This window comes from Plecotus auritus (genome assembly GCF_963455305.1).
Source record: "Plecotus auritus genome assembly, chromosome: 8".
Classification (NCBI taxonomy): domain Eukaryota; kingdom Metazoa; phylum Chordata; class Mammalia; order Chiroptera; family Vespertilionidae; genus Plecotus; species Plecotus auritus.
The window spans coordinates 13,068,977-13,087,635 of NC_137782.1; the positions used below are offsets into that span (position 1 = coordinate 13,068,977).

The 18,659-nt window shown below is 48.5% G+C and overlaps 1 protein-coding gene across 3 annotated transcripts in view; it reads left to right on the forward strand.

Annotated features, from left to right (window-relative positions):
* Nucleotides 1-18,659, forward strand: part of LOXHD1 (lipoxygenase homology PLAT domains 1) — a gene marked incomplete at both ends in the record, with an annotated part of 104,225 nt that overhangs the window by 32,532 nt on the left and 53,034 nt on the right. For all 3 annotated transcript variants that reach the window (XM_080684111.1, XM_080684112.1, XM_080684113.1), the window contains 11 exons: nt 4,009-4,132; nt 6,394-6,644; nt 7,725-7,860; nt 8,407-8,567; nt 9,538-9,624; nt 10,056-10,191; nt 12,205-12,359; nt 12,656-12,816; nt 14,816-14,892; nt 15,769-15,965; nt 17,158-17,350. In XM_080684111.1, the coding sequence (XP_080540237.1) occupies nt 4,009-4,132; nt 6,394-6,644; nt 7,725-7,860; nt 8,407-8,567; nt 9,538-9,624; nt 10,056-10,191; nt 12,205-12,359; nt 12,656-12,816; nt 14,816-14,892; nt 15,769-15,965; nt 17,158-17,350 (1,678 nt within the window). The remainder of the gene's footprint in view (nt 1-4,008; nt 4,133-6,393; nt 6,645-7,724; nt 7,861-8,406; nt 8,568-9,537; nt 9,625-10,055; nt 10,192-12,204; nt 12,360-12,655; nt 12,817-14,815; nt 14,893-15,768; nt 15,966-17,157; nt 17,351-18,659) is intronic.

Sequence of the window (18,659 nt, forward strand, 5' to 3'; positions counted from 1 at the left end):
GGGGAGTGGATTGCAGGGGCCTTGAGAAGCCCAATGTGCCCTCATGTCACCAATTAATACTCGACATTCAACAAACATTTACTGAGTGACTGTTACATCCTAGGCCCCACACTACCAACTGTGGCTGTTATAATAAACATGATCTTGCTTCTAAGAGAGATAGGACAAGTCCTTAAATCATTGCTTACTCAATGTAAGGCAGGTTACTTACTGTACCTTACGTTCCAAAATTTGATGCAAAGTCCAGCTTTCACTGAACAAACATTCTGTCCCAGGGGTCCCATGAGTTCTGATCAGACTGTTTCCCAGTTTGAAGATCAGAATACAGAATCTCCCAGCATTAAGGCAAAGCAGGATGATATAAGAGTCTTGAGTACAAACAGGTGTTGTGGGGGTGCGCTGTGTCTGACCGGGGATCTGAGAGATGTCAGGGAGGGCCTGCTGGAGCTGGGCCATGAAGATCAGTTGCAGGGACAGGGATGTTGAATAGAGCTGCGCTGGGCACAGGGCTCAGAGAACTGAGAAGTGGTGTTAGGGAGGTGGGCGAGGGCAGGTCTTTATTGAGTGAGGTGGCCTGCGGTGGTAATGAGGGAGTGTGTGGCGGGGTGGTTTAGAGGAGAGGAAGACAGTGTAGAGAGGAAGGAGCGAGAGTGTTAGGGATGTCACCAAAAGCTGTCACTTACAGTTACTTGTATTTATGGTATGTTACATACATGTAACAGTGTTTCAGTGTGATGGATCAACTGCAGAGCATGTGGGGAAGGGAGGAGCTTTGTGACAGGGAGGAGGAGAAGATCCCACCTTTCTTTGCTGGCCTCAGTTTCCCCCATAGAACATTCCTTCGCTCTTCCAGGAACCCAGGTCTGTTCTGCTAACTCTTGGATGCTGAGCTTTATTTCAAAGTGGGTTTATCAGCTCCAGACCTTCCTCCCTTTTTCTCCTGTGTAAAAACTCACCTGTCCTTTGCCCCCTGGTCTTAGAGCTCTAAAAGGTAACCACAATTGATTCTTGGAATGTGGTGATGGTTGCTTACTGGAGATGGTATCTGTGCTTTTAAAGAAGGAGTGAGAACCCCTTGAAAACAGAGACTGGTTTTTGTTCCTATACTGCCCCCATGCTGGTGCATGGAAGGTGCACTGTGGGTCACTCAGGTTATCCACATCTCAGGTGCTTCGGCATGGGGCAGGGAGGCAGGAGACCCTTGAACCACCCAGTTGCTATGCACAAAATGGGCATCTGCCCCAATCAGCTTATTTATGTAAAATTGGTGAAAGTTATTCCAATATTGAGGAGAGAGAGCTTCAATGAATCATAGTTGACATTCCATATCAATTGAAAATGTATTGACTCCAAGACCAACTCGATGTATTGGAGACATGTTTACCCTGTCAAGGGAGGACACGAAGGCCCCGAGGCCCCGGATCTGTTTGACGTATTTGTGAACCATCTGGAAAGAAGTGACAAAGAAGTGATCCCCACTTAGCAGCTTCATCTTTTGTTTCTCTTGTTCGGGGGGTCGTTTATCTGTCTTGGCTTTTGTAACCTGGTGGTCTTGCCTTGTGACTCTGCTGTACGCATGACTCCTGGTCTTTGTCGCCTCATGGAAGGCCAGCATCATCTGTGGGCTGGTCTGCAGTCTGCACGTGGAGAATATTCCTCCGCAGGGGAAATAGCTCTTGTTTGTTTATTAGATCATTGCTTCTGCTTCTGTCTGTCTATCTGGCACACACACAGACACTCTCTCTTTCTAGGTGTCCACTTCTATTGTTCATGGTGAAGGGTGCTTCTGTCTCTCCCGCCTTATTTTGCAATGATCTCTGCCATAACAGCAGAATCCATGGAGCAGTGGTCTGGAGGGAATACCACCATTTCATTCTGTTAGCAAATGCATGTCCTGAATTCTTAAAAGGAACTCCATGCAAATCCAGAGGTGCCTGGGCAACTTGGGAGAAAGCTGCTTATGCCTCTCTTGGAGGGGGGCCTGGGTAATGGCCGTTTAAGCAGCGGGGGTCAGGGCTCAGCCAGGACCCATATCAGCAGAGGCCAGAATGCCTTTGGGAGAATCCTCTGTGCCCTGTACAGTCTCTATACCTGAGTGCCCGTGTCAGTTCCCTCCTCGTCTCACTTCTCTGCTCCTTCCCACCTTACCCATCACCATTTGCTGCTAGATATGTTCCAAAATTTTCCACCCCCCAAGTGCCAGTTTCCTCCAGCCTCATCTTGCAGACTTTGGGACCAAGAGACATCATAAATAATTGTCCCCATATTTCAGTATGCATCTGGAAAATTTCTAAACTGCTCATGGACTTCTATACTTGCTGTACCAGTATTGAAGCTGCTATGTTCTCTTTTGGCCGTTCTTTTTCTTTTCTTCTTCTTTTTTTGCTACCTTGGTTGTTATTTGAATATTCATTCAAATGTCACTTTCCTTTGGGTTCAGCTATGCAAGCTAGTTTTGTCCCATAGGGGTATTCAGTGGTGCACATTTTACTTCTCAGATTAGCTAAACTTCTCAAGTCAGGAATTTCCATCAGAAACCAGACCAGTCGAGGCCCTGATTGATGACATATCTGTGAACTGTGAGGGTGTTGCCCTTGCCCTTCAAACCTTGGCTGGCACTGGTCTGTGAACCTTTGAAGGCAGAGGCGGTGCATCTGTATATCTAGGTTTATTAGTAGACTTGACAACTTATCTGATAAATTAAGTCCTGTCTTTCTTTACCTTGCTTTCCCAACTCTGTGAGAGTCGGTATGGGGGCTAGGAAGCAGGCTGAAACCTGGATCAGACCCTTGTCAGTGACACCCCCATCTACCCCAACCCTGGGAGATGAAAGCCACAAAAGTGTGCAAATTGATGAGCTGGGAGAGGCTGGACTCTCGTGGCAGAACCCCTCTGGGCAGTGCCACAGCCACTCAGCTTTAAAAGTACAGACTTTCAATCAAATCAGCAGGCTCTGGGGATGACTCACACCAACCAAACTCACAAGGAACTAATTATAAACTGAGGCCTGAAAGCTGGCTTGTCTGGGGAGAGAAGCCTGGTGGGATGGCTGGTTCCAGTCACTGACTCAGGCCCCGGTTCCTGTCTGGTGGGCGGAGTCCTCAGGAGGCCAGCGCTTAGACTCAAAGGTTCTTTGATGGACACCGGATTAAAGCAAGGTGAGATGCCTTCAGGCAGCCCCATGTGTGCCCTGTTTCTGCCCTGCAGACATTTGGATCTTAGGAAGTGAGTTTTCATTGAAAATCAGAGCCCCCCTCTCTCGGGCAGTCTTGGGAATACCCGGGCAGACATTGTTACTTTCCAGGCCTGTCTGTCACCAGATCTTCTGCCTGCACAGTGCTATGACTGGAGGACACATTCCAGTTATTGACGATTCCACTTATGTTAGAGTAAGTTTTCAGCTGGGTCTTCTCAGGGCATTTGGGAAGGGCCCCTCAGCTTCTTGGTAATCTCTAGAAGTCACCTTATCTCACCTCGCCAACCCAGCTCACAGGTGAGTCCCCCACAGGAAGCCTCATCAGTGGCCAATTCCATGGCTGGCATTTTCTAACCTGATCACCAGATCCTGGGCTTTTGGGTGCCTGATTTGAGTCTTGCAGTTCCCTCTGCATAGACTCTGCTTCTCACCAAGGTTAGAATCCCAACCTTCCTTGGGTAAGGAAGATGATGACCTTGCTGTCTGCAATTCCAGGCTTCCAGCTCTCACACCCATCTCACAGGGCACATCCTGCCAAGTGTCTTGCATTCAAGTTCAAAAAATGATCTGCAGCAGAGGAGGGAACAGTGGTGCAGTAATTCAAATAGGGGCACTTGCCATGCATCCCTATGTGACTCTCAGTTTTGCAAGGCTTTCCAGGCCACAGCTGTGTCCTTGTGATGAGTTTTCTGTGGGCCACTAGGAAGATGGAAGTGTATTCTTAGAGGACACTCAAGGGATGGGGGATTTGGATTGGATCACCAGGTGCATCCTCAATGACACTTAACATTCCTTCCCTCTCTTCTTCTTAGATCATCATTGAAGATATTGCAAACAAAAGAAAATATGACTTTCCTCTTAACCGCTGGCTGGCCTTGGATGAAGACGATGGCAAAATCCAAAGGGATATCTTAGTGGGTGGAGCTGAGACCACAGGTAGAAACAGAGAAAGAGGAGGCTCCATTGGCTAATAGTTTGCTTTCTGCCTGAGGCTCAGTGTTCTCATCTGTGGGCCTGGAGGACTGCAATCAAGTGGGAGCCAACTGGGTCTTCCAAGAACATTCCTACTGCTCTTGAAAGTGTTCTGTTTCTCTGAGCTGCAGTCTGGGGCTCTGCTGATGCCAGAGGCAATGGAGAGATGGCCCTGAGCAGACAATGACTGCCCAGGGCAAAAGAAGTCATCCATGGGATGAAGTCAGAACTCCTGATACATGTGGGCATGTATAAGGACATTGTTTTAACTCCTCCTAATATTGAGTGCTTATTATATGCCAACCCTCTGCTAGGCACCTGACCCATTTCATCTCCTTTAATCCTCACAATGACCCTGTGATATAGGAACTGCTATGGTTCCCATTTCACAGATGAGGAAATGGAGTCACATAGACGTTAAAAGACCTGGTCAAGGTCTCAAGCTGGTAACTGACAAATCCAGGATTAGGTCTACCTCCTAAATCTCTACACTGTGTGAATTCCATGGAAAACATGAAACTCCAAGCATGAAAGTCTGTGGAAGTTTCAGAAAATCTATGTTAATGAATGCACGCGTGAGAATGCGCTCTGTTGCAGAACCTCCCATGGCTCCCACTGCATAGAGGATAAGTCCAGGTTCTGGGGTGTGGTATTCGAATTGCTCCACGAACTAGCTCCAGTTCACCATATTAGCAGGATCTTTCAACAGCTTCTCCCACCACTTCCACACACCCTCCATCTCCTCCACCTCCTTGGCATACCTTTCACTCTTTCCTGTACCTGCACCCTCTCCCCACTCTCCCCACTTCCCCCACAGCTTCTCTCTGCCCTCCCTTATTCTTCCTCTCTCTTTACCTTTGGAGCATGCCTTCTTCTTAGCCTGTAATGCCATTTCTCTACTTTGTGCTTCCCAAGTTCCTGCTTCTAGTCACTTCCTCTGAACCCTCCCCACCTCCTCTACACAGGACAATTCCTCCCGTCTTTGTTCAGGGCACCATGAGCTTCTCTGCTCCAGCGCTGTGGCACCTTAGCCTTGGCCTGACCTTTGTTGCACAAGTCATTTGTAACTCGAGTTCACAAATTATTTACCTAAAAACATACATTAGAACAGATTTAACATAACCTCTGTAACCATGATGCCATTATTTGCCTCCAGTAGTAGAGGAAAGGGAGAAATGGCAGTCAGAGGCTGGGAACTGCTGGCAACCCAAGCCGAGGGAGTATGTCTCGTGTGAGAATAGCATCCGTGTGTGTATTTGGGATAATAAAGCTGGAGACCCACTATTTTAGGGCAGTGGCCACTCTTTTTTATCCTCATATTCTCCCAATACCTGGCATATAATAAGCACTCAATAAATGTCTGTTGAGCAAAAGAAGGCGTAAATGTATGAATGATTAATGCATCTATGTAGTTGCACGTGCTAGCTCCCAAATAAGTTTGAGATTTTTATTTCTCTGGGGCCAAGGGGTGAAGCTGGGGTAAGGTGGGGCCAGGGGGTGAGGGAATTAACAAGGGCTAATATGCCATTGCCTTAGACTCTAGGACAGAATGAATGAAGGAGACCAGACCAGTCCAGTTGTCCATCTTCGGTGTTTTCTCTTCCTCTGCCCCATCTTAGAGTTTAATCTTCCCTTGCTGGCTCTCCCCCAGAACTCCAAGTCCTCAGACTGCCTCCCGACTGACCAGAACCCCACAATGTTCTCTTCCTGCCTCAGTCTCCCCTCATCCCACCACGTCAACAAGTGCCCTGTATTAAAAGTTATATTTTTAAGTGATGAACAAGAGAGCAAACTAAATGAGTAAGATAGCCCTGAACATAAATCTCTATTAATGGAGTTGACTATTATAATTAAGTTAGACATAGCAGAACTCATCCGGCAGCTATTAAGAATCTGCACATGATAATTAGCATTAATAAGAAGTACTATTCTTAGCTAGCCCAAGTTCCTCCTTCTCTGTTAGTTTCCTGTGATTAGGGCTGGCAGCTTCCTGTCATAATATCGGCCTTTTATTCCTAGACGCAGATACACTGACACACAAACTCTGAAAGAGAGGAAGTGAGGTTGAGCGGCACTGGGTGTCATCTGGGGAATGGACCAGGGGATTAAGGATGTATGGAAGAGGGAGACCTGGGGAGATGGTGGCCAGGGAGGGGTAAGGTGGGCATGATATTGTAACCAGCAAGCACTGAACCCTCTTCTTTGCCCTCTTGTTTCCACACCAGCTATCTCATACATCGTCACCATCTTCACTGGGGATTTACGGGGGGCTGGGACCAAATCCAAAATCTATTTGGTCATGTACGGGGCCAAAGGGAATAAGAACAGTGGAAAAATCTTCCTGGAGGGTGGTGTGTTTGACCGTGCCCGCACAGACATCTTCCACATCGAGCTGGCTGTCCTCCTCAGCCCCCTTAGCCGGGTCTCCATTGGGCACACCAATGTTGGCGCCAACAGAGGCTGGTACTGTGAGAAGGTAAGGGATGCTCCTTCTCTTCTTTAACTTTTAAATATGAACTAACTCTAACATGCTTCCTGCTTCCTACTTTCTTTGGGTCAGTAACAGAGCAAGGGGGGCAATGCCTTTCACTGGGCATTTTGGATGGTAACTTGCCCATTCACCTTGTCTTGAGGATGGTCAGGAATGGGACTGTTTTGTACATGCATCCAAGGGCCAGACACAGAGTAGGGGATCCAAATGTGCTCAGTCGGTGGTTGTAGACTATCCTGATTCCTGGTGTGGCATTTTGCTTCAGTTTATAAATCTCTCAATCAACATGTATTTTTAAATATATGTTTGCATTGTGGATACTCATGCTTTAAAGAATATATATAACAAAAGTGAGATAAAACCAAAGTCAATTTTGTCCACCACCCAACTTAAGAAATAGAATAGTCTCAATGCTCTTGAAACTCCTCTGTGTCCTTCCCCAGTGATATAATTCTCTCTCTCTCCCAAAAAAGCATATAGTATTATGAGTTTTGTCTCAGTGTATGTTGATAGAAGATTTTTGGAGTGTTCCAGGAACTTTCCTTTGAACATCTATAGTGTGAGTGGCCTGGGCTACAAAGACTTCCATGTTCTAAAACATGAGTTTGGAATGCGGGTTCAAATGGAGAGGGTGTAGGAGAAAAGGTTGAATGAAGCTCAAGTCCAGAAAAGGGCAGTTAGTTTTTGTATTAAATTCCAGATATTAATTACCTTTCATGCGATTGATCTTTTTTTATTTTATAAGACAAATACAGGGAATTAATTTAGTATCCAAGTTACTTTGGTTCAGATTGAGATTTTACAATGTGCTTAAGGAAATACAGTATGTAAAGAGGTTATTGAGTCTAGAGGAAAAGGTTTGAGATTTGGGCTGGTAAATTGGAGGATGGATGATACCTATTTGGGAAGACTTCTTGGAAGAGGTATTTCTTGATCTAAAATGAGAAAAGCAATGGGAAGAAAGTACATTCCTTGAAGGTCCTAATGCAGATGACCCCCAAATGTGGGGCTGAGGAGGCTGCTGAGCATTGCAAGCCAGTCCAAATGTGTGGTCTGCTCCCCCAGGTGGTGATTCTGTGTCCCTTCACTGGCATTCAGCAGACCTTCCCTTGCAGCAACTGGCTGGATGAGAAGAAGATGGATGGGCTGATCGAGAGGCAGCTCTATGAGATGGTGTCTCTCAGGAAGAAGAGGCTGAAAAGTAGGTGGAAGGGCTCAGAGCCTGGCATCCCCCCAGGCAGGGGCAGGAAAGGCCAGGGCATCAGACCACTGGGCAAAAGCTTCAAGGGGGTCCACTCTACTTTTCAATTCTACTCTGGAAAGGAAGATAAGGGTCCCCCAGAGAGCTTAGGTCTTCAGGGTCTAGGCCACACACCTGCCACCAAGGATGGTACTCTGGTGTCCCCAAGTTGAATAAGCTGCCATGTGGACTAGATGAATGACTCAACACTGTGCATTCTGAATGCACTGGACATAGGTGGGTGGAGTCAACCTTTCTCTCTATGTAAAACACACGGCTACGCTTCCTCCATTAAAGGAACATTAGGCACCCTCTTTCAAATATCAAGGAATCCCCGGCTGCCTAAAATTGGCACTTGTTACAATGGGCTTTGTGAGAGTGGAACATACCTATTCATAACCTGTGCTTCAGTCCTGATCACCTTTGATTGGCTCCTCTTCCCCACCGGTACCATGGAAATCTCTTTGCTTATTAAAGTTTTTGGTGCAACTTGACCTGTCTCTGCAGAATTTGCTTGGTCCCTGTGGGTCTGGACGACTGACTTAAAGAAAGCTGCTACCAACACTCCCATCTACATCCAGATTTATGGGAAGAAGGGGCGGACGGATGCGATTCTCCTGAACCCCAACAACAAGTGGTTAAGACCGGGCATAATTGAGAAGTTTAGGGTAGGAGAGAAGTGTGACAGGGTGGGAGGGAGGAAGGAGGAAGGGGCGTAAGAGGCATTTGTCATGGGATTCTGATTTTATGAGGCAGGGTTGGGTGAAGTGTGAAGACACAAAGGTCCCTACGAGGAGTGCCAAATTTGATCTATGGAAAATGCATTAAATGGGGTGTGGTTTAGCTCTGGCCCTTCATCTGAATCAGACAGTCCAGAACCAAGCCTGGGGGAAGAGGCAAGTGTGGAATAGTTGTGAACATCCGGGAACCCAGAGATCCTGAAGCCAGTTAGTGTCAAACCACCCGATCTGGACTGAATTAGAGAGTGAGGAGCAAGTTTAAGAGAGCGACAATTTTAGAACATTTTCAAAGAAATTCACCTTTAAATTTCCCATATCGATACACATATAACTAGAGCAAGGCTTGTTTTGCCAGCAGAAGTGCGGCTCTGACCTTTAGGTAAGAATACTCTGTAATCTGCTGCTCTCTTCTCAGAGCACCCTACCGCTGCCACTATTATACCACTCAGTTCACTGCTTTTTCTGTGTTTGTCTTCCTGGCTAGCCTGCAAGCCCCCAGGGAAAGGGCATGGCTGCTGTATTGATCTTTTTGTCTGTTTCAATGCCCAGCAGAGCTCGGGGGCTGTGGGCTTGTACTAATTTGCAGGGCTGCCATCTGGATTTTGTTCCTGGAAGTTCACTGCTTGGAAGATTTTCTTTAGTCTGGATCCTACTGTGGGTCAGTTATTTTTGTTCAATTTCACCAGCTCAGACTGAACCCTAGCTGTACATAGCTACCTCACCCTCTGGTTACAAGGGTATGAGAGAATACAGTATATGAGGGTGGACTGAAGCAAACCCATCCTTGTTGCTAAAGAAACAGCCCAAAGCAGGTTCTCTCTTGGCAGGGGGTCAGCTATGAGGATAAACACATTTCACTTGGTTGTGCCCACTCAAACCTTGTTATTTCTCACTGTAGTTTGAGCTCCCGGATCTCGGCAGGTTTTACAAGGTTCGGGCATGGCATGATGGAATGACTCCTGGCTCTGGATGGCATTTAGAAAAGGTGAGCTGCACCATCTTGGGGGTTGGGAGATGGTTGGGAGAGGAGCCAGAATGGTCCCTTTCTGATGAGCCTGTCACATCAATTTGCTTTGTATATTTTTGTAGTGAGGGTGGGAAAGGGTTACAGTGAGACATGAATTTGGACACAGCACACAGGGACTTCCTGATGTGGTGCAGACTTATAAAATAGACTAAGAAAATGCTCAGGTGTGCAGTCTTACCTTGCATTCTGCCCCAGCACCTGACTGCTAGGCAAATGTAGGTCTCAGAGGACCCAAAGGATATGTATTAAACTGGCACTCTACCTTCCACAAGAGTCATCTCTAGGTAATGGCCTTGGCCTCCTTGAGATCAGATAGCAGCACGAGGACCACAGGGCATGGATAAATATCTTTGGTACACCCACTTGCTCACCCCAGGACTTCATTCCAGATGACCTTGATGAACACTCTGACCAAGGACAAATATAACTTCAACTGCAATCGCTGGCTGGATGCCTTTGAGGATGACAATGAGACCGTGAGGGAAATGACTGCAGAGGGCCCAACAGTGCGGAGGATAATGGGCAGTAAGTGCTCACCAGCTGTCCATCCGGGGGAGGCAGTGGAGCCTCTGCTTGATGTGCCAATGAGGGTCTGACCAATGAGCTAGTAGTCTTGTCCACTGCGAATCATCAGGCTCCCTGTGAATGCCAGGGAGGATTTAGAGGTCCAGCCTCAAGACCATCTTGAAGGAGCCATCTTCAAGGCCTGGTGCCAGAGCTCTGTAGTGATGGGTGTGGGGGATGGAGGGGAGATTCATGGGCCTTTCAGTTGGTTATGAGGGGATGAGAAGAATCTGTGCTGAACAATATTTCTCTAAATAAACGAGGCATGTGAGTTTGACATGCTTGCTCTAGAGCATCTCTGAAATGAAAGGAAACATCCTCTTCAAATTATGTACAAGATGCTCCCCAAAATGGAAGGGTGGATCTGGTAGCCATGCTTGGCTGCTCCTGATGGGTCCTCTATTTCTATTTAAGGCTAATAGGGGAGGGACAAAGCTTTTAATCTGGAGTCCAGTATCCACATTCAAAGGGGTAAAGGGAGGCCATTTTGCCTCTAGGTTACAGTAGCAGCATGTTGGCAAATACACAGAACATCTCCTGTCCTTTTCCTTGGCAGACATTACTGAGTGATCACAGTATTCTATGCTGTTGAGTCTGAAATGAGCTTCATAACCTTCAAATAGCATCCAAGCAGACATTAGCAATTGATCAGAATTGGCACTTAATATAATTAACTTATTTGGTATACTCATGGTAGACCTTAATTTGTTAGTAGTAAAGTAGCATTGCAAAATTATAAAGTTAAGAATATATAGACAGCCCTAGCCAGTTTGGCTCAGTGAATAGAGCGTCGGCCTGCGGACTGAAGGGTCCCAGGTTCGATTCCGGTCAAGGGCATGTACCTTGGTTGCGGGCATATCCCCAGTAGGAGGTGTGCAGAAGGCAGCTGATCGATGTTTCTCTCTCATCGATGTTTCTAACTCTCTATCCCTCTCCTCCCTTCCTCTCTGTAAAAAATCAATAAAATATATTTTTAAAAAAAAGAATATATAGACAATGATGTCACTCATAGTTCTAGTAGCCCTTATACATAAGTAGCACTATTTTGTGGTTCTTCTTCACTTTTAATTAAAATGTATGGCTACAGAATATTTGTGTTCAAGAGCCCTTAAAATAGCCTCATGCAGACAAGGAAACTGAGGAAGTTCTTACCCTGATTCTCCATTGCGTAGACAGAGTTGGACAGAGAACAAGGTCTCTTGCCTCCTGGGTCAGTGACTATACCCTGCCTGCTCACATTCAGTAGTATTTTCTTTGAAAACAAGGCAATTATTTCTCCATTGCACCCTGCAGCATCACTCCATTATGTAATCTTCGTTACAGATGTAACTCAGACATTTTCCTGCTCATAATTTGTTTATGATTTTACTGTTCATCTCTCCTCTCCACTCTTCCCCTTTCACCCATGGGAGCAGGAGTCATCTGTCTTGCTCACTGCTGAATTCTTGTACTAATTATGGCACCTCACACCTACCAGGTTCAGTAAACAGGTATTGTTTTAAGTGAAAAGTGAGGCTGTGATGTGCAATGAGATCATGAATGAGGCATGAAGGAGGCGGACCTGGGTTGGATGGAATTAAATGCCAAAACGTTGGCATGAGACATGTGGTCCCCAAACACTGCAATGCCAGCCCCGGGGAGCTTGCAAACAAGGCAGTCTTAGGGGTCCCACCTCTGGAAACTAAGACCTAGGAGGCCTGGAGTGTGCCTCAAGAGCCTGAATTTGTATGTTTCCCAGGGATTCTGATGATGGACTGGAAGTGGGAGCCTCTGGTCTGTCTGAGACAGGGATTTGCAGGTTTGCAAGGACTGGGGTGGTATGAGATGGGGTTTGATAGCCAGGGGAGGAGCAAGGTCAGCGTAGAGGAGAGCTGGGCGGAAAGGAGGAGGCCATGCTTAGAGGTGGGGAGCAGCAGGGCCGGTGCGGGGGGGCAGGGGCTGTCAGCCAGTGGTGTCCCTTCTCTCTGCCCATAGTGGCCCGGCACCGTGTGACCGTATGCACCGGGGACCTCCGAGGTGCCGGGACAGATGCCAGCGTCTACCTCTGCCTTTATGGTGACGTGGGGGACACGGGGGAGCGGCTGCTGTACAACTGCAAGAATAACGATGAGATGTTTCAGAAAGGCAACGTGAGTTGCAACAATGAGCCACCACCCCTCCCCGCTCTCACCCTCACCACCATTTCCACTCCCCGCTCTGATCTGCTCTGATCTGCTCTGCCAAGCACAGCTGACGGCTGGTACTGAGCCATCTAAGAGGCTTGCTCCGGGTGAAGGGAGTGGGGACCTAACATGCCTGACACCCACGGGCTCGAGGACCATCCAGCTGGGGCTCTGGCTTTGCTGTGTCTCCCCCCTTGGTGTTGGGTCCCAGGAGAACACCATCTCACTGGCCTCACTGTCCTCCCTGTCCTCCCCCTCTGAAGGCCGATGAGTTCACCATTGAGTCGGTCACCATGCGGAAGGTGAGGCGGGTGAGGATCAGACACACAGGCATAGGCGGGGGCAGCGGCTGGTTCCTGGACCGGGTGCTGGTGAGAGAGGAGGGACAGCCTGAGAGCGACAATGTGGAGTTCCCGTGTCTCAGGTATGGGGTCCAGCCTGCTTTTAGTTTCCCAGCTTAGGTTATGGGCCTCAGTTCTGGGAAGACCCAGCCCTACGAGCAGGACCAGGGAGCAAAACAGTGGTGTAGGGAAGTAGTTGGATGCAGAAAGAGATGGCCCTGCTGATGGTGCTAGGCCCATCCCCACCCCACAGGTGATAGATGGCACACCCGTGTCCCTGTGTGGTGCTAGCATATGTGCTTAAGTTCTAAGATGTCAGCATTTTTTTCATGTTGAAATGTGACAACTTCAGAATTCAACCGAGAGTTACATGCTGAATCAAACTTTTAAATCAAAGGTGTTTATTTTTTATTTGGATAGTCTTCCAACACATCTCTTGCCTGCTAATATCTTTCAAGACACCTTACTTTGTTTTAATTTCCTTTTCCCAGCTTACCAATGAGGTAAAGTTTCTTTTCTTTTTTTCCTTAAGTATTTGGATTTTTTTTGTAGCCAGTTTGGGCTCCCACTGACTTCTAGAAGTTCCTGATAGAGACATTTTAAAAACGAAGAGCAATATTCATGGGTCTTATTTGTGCTGTCAAGTTGGCCCCTGACACTCACCAGTAGCAACGTCTGGGAGGTGTACGTAGTGAGCTTAATTTGAGGCTTAGGATTGCTGGTCTTTGCAAGTCCCGGGTCCAGGCTACTCTTGCACCTGTGGACGAGGTGCTGCGTGTCCTAGCTCACTTCCCTGGGGCTGGCCCAGGCTCCTGGGGCTGCCCTGGGACAGCCCAGCCGTGAATGCACTGCTCTTTCCCTGTTCATGCACACACATGCACTCAGTTGCGCGCACACACACACACACACAGACACACCCCAGGAGCCCAGGAAGAGCAGTTTCCCAGCCATGGCGGGCCACTGGGATGTTCCCACCTGAAACTTTTGTGTCCATCGCAAAGGTCTCTAGAGTCTTCAAAATGTAGCCACCATTACTATTACAAGAGATTATGTAGACACATGGAGACACACTTGGTCAAGACGCAAGTATCTTGGTTTCCTTGTTGCCCGCAGAACAACAAGGATGTCTCTTCTGCCCATTGTCCTGTATCACAGACCATCTTGAGTACTGGGGCCGAGACAACCCGTGCTTGTAGATTGTCTGAGTTCTCAGGTGGGTCTCCGTGCTCAGAGGGAACAGCGCTTTTTGGATGAATTCACCCAGTGTCTTTGCTGGCCGACGACCAGCAGAGAGCTGGGTCCATGGCCCACGGTAGCGGGTTGATGATTCACCGTTATCCAGCCCCAGCCCTCAGGGTCCACAACAGGTCCTCCTTGTTGGCAAATCTCGCCCACCCTTGAGGACTCAGATCAAAGCCCCTTCACCTCGACCCTTTCTCCTTTCCCTGAATTCCTGTTGCAGTTACTTTGATCTAACATCCCTCCCTGTCTTCAGTGCCTCTGCCAGTCTACCCTGTCTTCTTAACCAGACTGTAGGTCCTCAAAGGGCTGGGCTGTGTCTCAGTTATCTCCTCTGTCTTCTCCTCACCCCAGAGCCCTTAGCACAGTGCACACACAAGGTGAGCTCTCAGGAAAAAGGTGGTTGTTTTGATGATAGCCGTGTCCCAGGTGTTTATGGTGTTTAGGACAAACTTGTTTACCATAATTGCCAAGGTCCCACATCGAGTGACCCTTCCACCTTTCCAAGCTCATCAGCCAGCACCTTCCCTTTACTCGCTGCATTCCATCCACACCGGCCTTTGGTCAGCTTATCCCAGACTATGTTGTTCCTTCTGGAATGTACCTCCTTTTCCTCTGGATAACTCCTGGTCATCCTTGCCATCTCAGCCAAATATCACCTCCTCTGGGCAGTCCTCCCTTCCCAGTCTGGGTTGGGATCCTTTGTTCTAGCTCTAGTGGAACCATTTTCCTTTGCTTCAGTTTAAAGTGCTAGCCTCCCTGGTGACTCTGCATAAATTGTGTGATGGTTGGTTGTCTGCCTGCCCCCCTCAAAGAGCTAACAGCTCCTCATTTGCCCACCAGGTGGTTGGACAAAGATAAGGATGATGGACAGTTGGTCCGAGAGCTGCTGCCCAGTGATAGCAATGCAACACTGAAAAGTAAGTTGTCCTGATGGCCAGGTGCTGGCTGGGCCGTGGGTGCAACAGGCGCCCTCCCTTGGCTACACAGAAGCCAGCCCTGGAGAAAGCATGTGCTCCTCACTTCATTCCACGGAGGCGGCACCGGGAGGGTGGAGAGGAAGGGGCTCCAAGGGAGGATCTGGAAATCTGTCTGTCTGTGCTGTGCACAGGCTCTTTGTGGCCTTGCGGGTGGGGCCCTGAGTGCATTTGGACCTCTCTTGATTAGAGTAATGGAAGCAATAGCACTAAAGCTAAAAAGGGTTCTTTCTCCTTTTCCTAGACGCTTTGTCCTCCCTTGTGCACAGATGATGCAAACCTTTCTGGATGAAAATAGAGTAACCCCAGCATCGTGTCCCACTTAAGAACAGGGGCTTCATGTCCACATTAAGTCCACATTAGGACTTCACTCCTGGCTGGCTACTGGCCAGCTATTGACTTCTTGAGCCAAACACATAAGCTTCTGAGGCTCCAAATCCTCACTTATAAAGCCGAGGTCAGAATACTTAGCAGTAATGCTGTGCATATAATGTACGAAGGGGTCGATGCTCCCTTGGCCTCAGGTTCCTCATCCATCAGATGAGAAGTTGCTTTCCATCCTTTGCCTCTTACACGTTAGTGTTGCCTGCGTTGCTGTTCCTCGCACATTCACACTTGGTGGGGCAGGTCGAGCAGGTAGTAGAATTCCACTGTTATAGGTGAGGGGACCCCACAGGGATGAAGGGATCCCTGTCCCAAGTCACAGCACTACTTAGAGAGAGCAAGAGCCCACCCCTGGTTGCAGACCCCCCTCCTGCCCCACGCTGCCTCCTGCTGGCCCTGCATTAACCCCCTTTTTTCCTGCCTTGCATTATTCAGACTACCGCTATCATATCAGCTTGAAGACAGGGGATGTCCCTGGGGCCAGCACCGATTCCACAGTCTTCATCAAGCTCTATGGCGATAAATCTGACACCATCAAGCAAGACCTTCTTGTCTCTGACAACAACCTGAAGGACTATTTTGAACGTGGCCGCGTGGACGAGTTTACCCTCGAGACCCTGAACATCGGAACTGTAAGTCTCCTTCCCAGGACCACATGACATCATCTCACCCATCCCCCTGCATATATCTATCTGACCATGGGTACACACACACACACACACACACACACACACACACACGCCACTCATGTACACAAGGATGAACTTATTTTGAAGGAAAAAAATGCCCACGTGGGGGTTAATGAGGTACGTTGTTTTCCTGCTATGACCTAGAACAGCAGCAGATATGTGAACAGTGGTGAAGCTTTCAGCGTCTCTTTGGGGATGGAATGCATGTATTTAGTGACTGTAGATCAGCTGCAAAGAGACACTGAGTACCCATAACAGTAAGGTCAGGGCTGACATGGGCAATTTTCTAAATCTGGTGTTTTGGCACCAGACTCCTAGCTAACATCAACTCTCCAAACCTTCACAGGGAGAATCTAGGGGGCTGGAAGGGACCTCAAAGGCTGTCTTATAATTCCATCTAATGTTAGAATTGCCCAGTAAACAACATTTCAAAAAAACGTAAAAGCAATTTGAACACTGAAGAGCCATGTATATATAAGGATGGTAACACGATCATCTATGTTGCCTGTGGGCAAAGATGTGACAATTACAATGTAAAATAGCAAAGCCAGGGAAGTACTGAGTGCTACTGGAAAGAGGAAACGTTCCCAGAACAAGAGTGGAGGAGGAATTGGACACAAATGACAGCCCCCTGAGAGGCTGTCCACATAGTCTGTCACCTACAGGATGGATATGTCAGAAAGGAAATGCAGACACACATACATCAGTACATGTTTAAAACAAGTCAAAGCCACATCAGTGACATGGCTACCAGGAACAGATGGTTAACATTGTGACTGTTTGCTTTCTTGCGAAGCCACCACATTATTTTTAAGTGTGTATCAAGTACCCGCCACACCAGAGCTTTCAAAGTTCATGCCACACCTGTTTCCCCACTTGCTTCTCACAACACCCCATGGAGGTGAGCTGGACTACAGAGGGAGCAGAGATTCTGGGCAGGAGAAGTGGTGCCCTCACCCCCAGCTGGCTGCTGGTGGACAAGCCCAGGGCCCAGCCTCCTCCTGCTTAGCCTCCCTCTCCTGAGGAACTGGGGTTGAGTCACAGTTTGTGCAGGTGTTTGGGGAGGTAGGGATGGAGGCATGGAGGTTTCTGGGCACCGGCTCCTTGCTTACCCGCAACCTGGGTTTCCTTCCAGATCAACCGGCTGCTGATCGGGCATGATGGCATGGGCATGGGCGCCAGCTGGTTCCTGGCCAGTGTGCAGATCCGCGTGCCCCGCCAAGGCAAGCAGTACACCTTCCCTGCCAACCGCTGGCTGGACAAGAACCAGGCTGACGGGCGCCTGCAGGTGGAGCTCTATCCCAGCGAGGTCGTGGAGATCCAGAAATGTATGGAGGGGCCAGGGGTGGGATGGCAACATCATTCCCCTGTGGGCTGGGGTGGTGGGGTTGGAAGACCGACCGTGGGGCAACTTAGGTCTTGTCTCCAAGGGGAAGAGTGAGGGGAGAAAATGGGAGCTTCCCCTGGTACCATGTGTCCAGAGGGAGGAGGGCTCATTGTACAGATGGGGAAACTGAGGAGTCAAAGGATGAAGCACTTTGTTCTGGGCCAAAGTTAGCATGTGACTTTAAAAGAAATGTACATTCTCAGCCCTGTGGACAGGAGGACGTAGTCCATGTCTTCCCCTGGGAAGACTGGCTGAGGAGATAAAGCTGTTTGTTCATTCATTTATAATATGTAACTAGAGGCCTGGTGCACGAAAATTCATGCACTAGGAGGAGGGGGTGGGTCTCTCAGCCCGGCCTGCGTCCTCTCACAGTCCAGGACAACCTTGGAGGATGTCCACCTGCTGGCTAGGCCCGCTTCCTGGGGGATCGGGCCTAAGCTGGCAGTCACACATCCCTCTGGTAGCCCAGGAGCCCTCGGGGGATGTCCAACAGATGGCTTAGGGGGAATGGGCCTAAGGTGCAGTGGGACAACCTTAGTGCTGCTGAGGAGGTGGAAGAGGCTCCCGCCACTGTGCTTGCAGCTGTCAGCCTGGCTTGTGGCTGAGCGGAGTCCCCCTGCTGGAGTGCACTGACCACCGGGGGGCAGCTCCTGCATTGAGCATCTGCCTCCTGGTAGTCAGTGTGCATCATAGCTACTGGGCATTCCAGTAGTTCTGCTGTTAGAGTCAATTTGCATATTACCCTTTTAGTATATAGGATGTTTCTCTGAGCCAGCACTGCCCTAGGTTCTGTGGGGGCAGCCATGAGCAAAACAGATAAAATTCTATCCTCATGGATTTCATATTCCACCAGGAGAGACAAACAATAAATATATATGACCAAGTAAGAGTTGTGATGAAAAATGGCATGGGAGTGGGGCCTTTATGGACAGGGTGGTGACATCTGTGAATGAAGGTGAAGTTCAAGGTGACCTGGCCAACCATTGCACATAATGCAAGAGCCATAGGTCATGGTGGGGCTCAGAGAAGCAAGAGATTATCGAGAGGGTCAGGAAGACAGTGGGACCAAAACCTGTGTTTCCTCACGTTCCTTACCTCTGCGTTTCTACATCTACCCTGAAACAAGTGCACCACAGGAAGCTTCCCTGAGAGGAGCCCCAATACAAACTCACCTCTCTTTTCCAGAACCCTTTGTGTCTTTCCGTGTGTGCATTTTCTGTCCCCAACTAACCTACAGGTTCCTTGAGCGC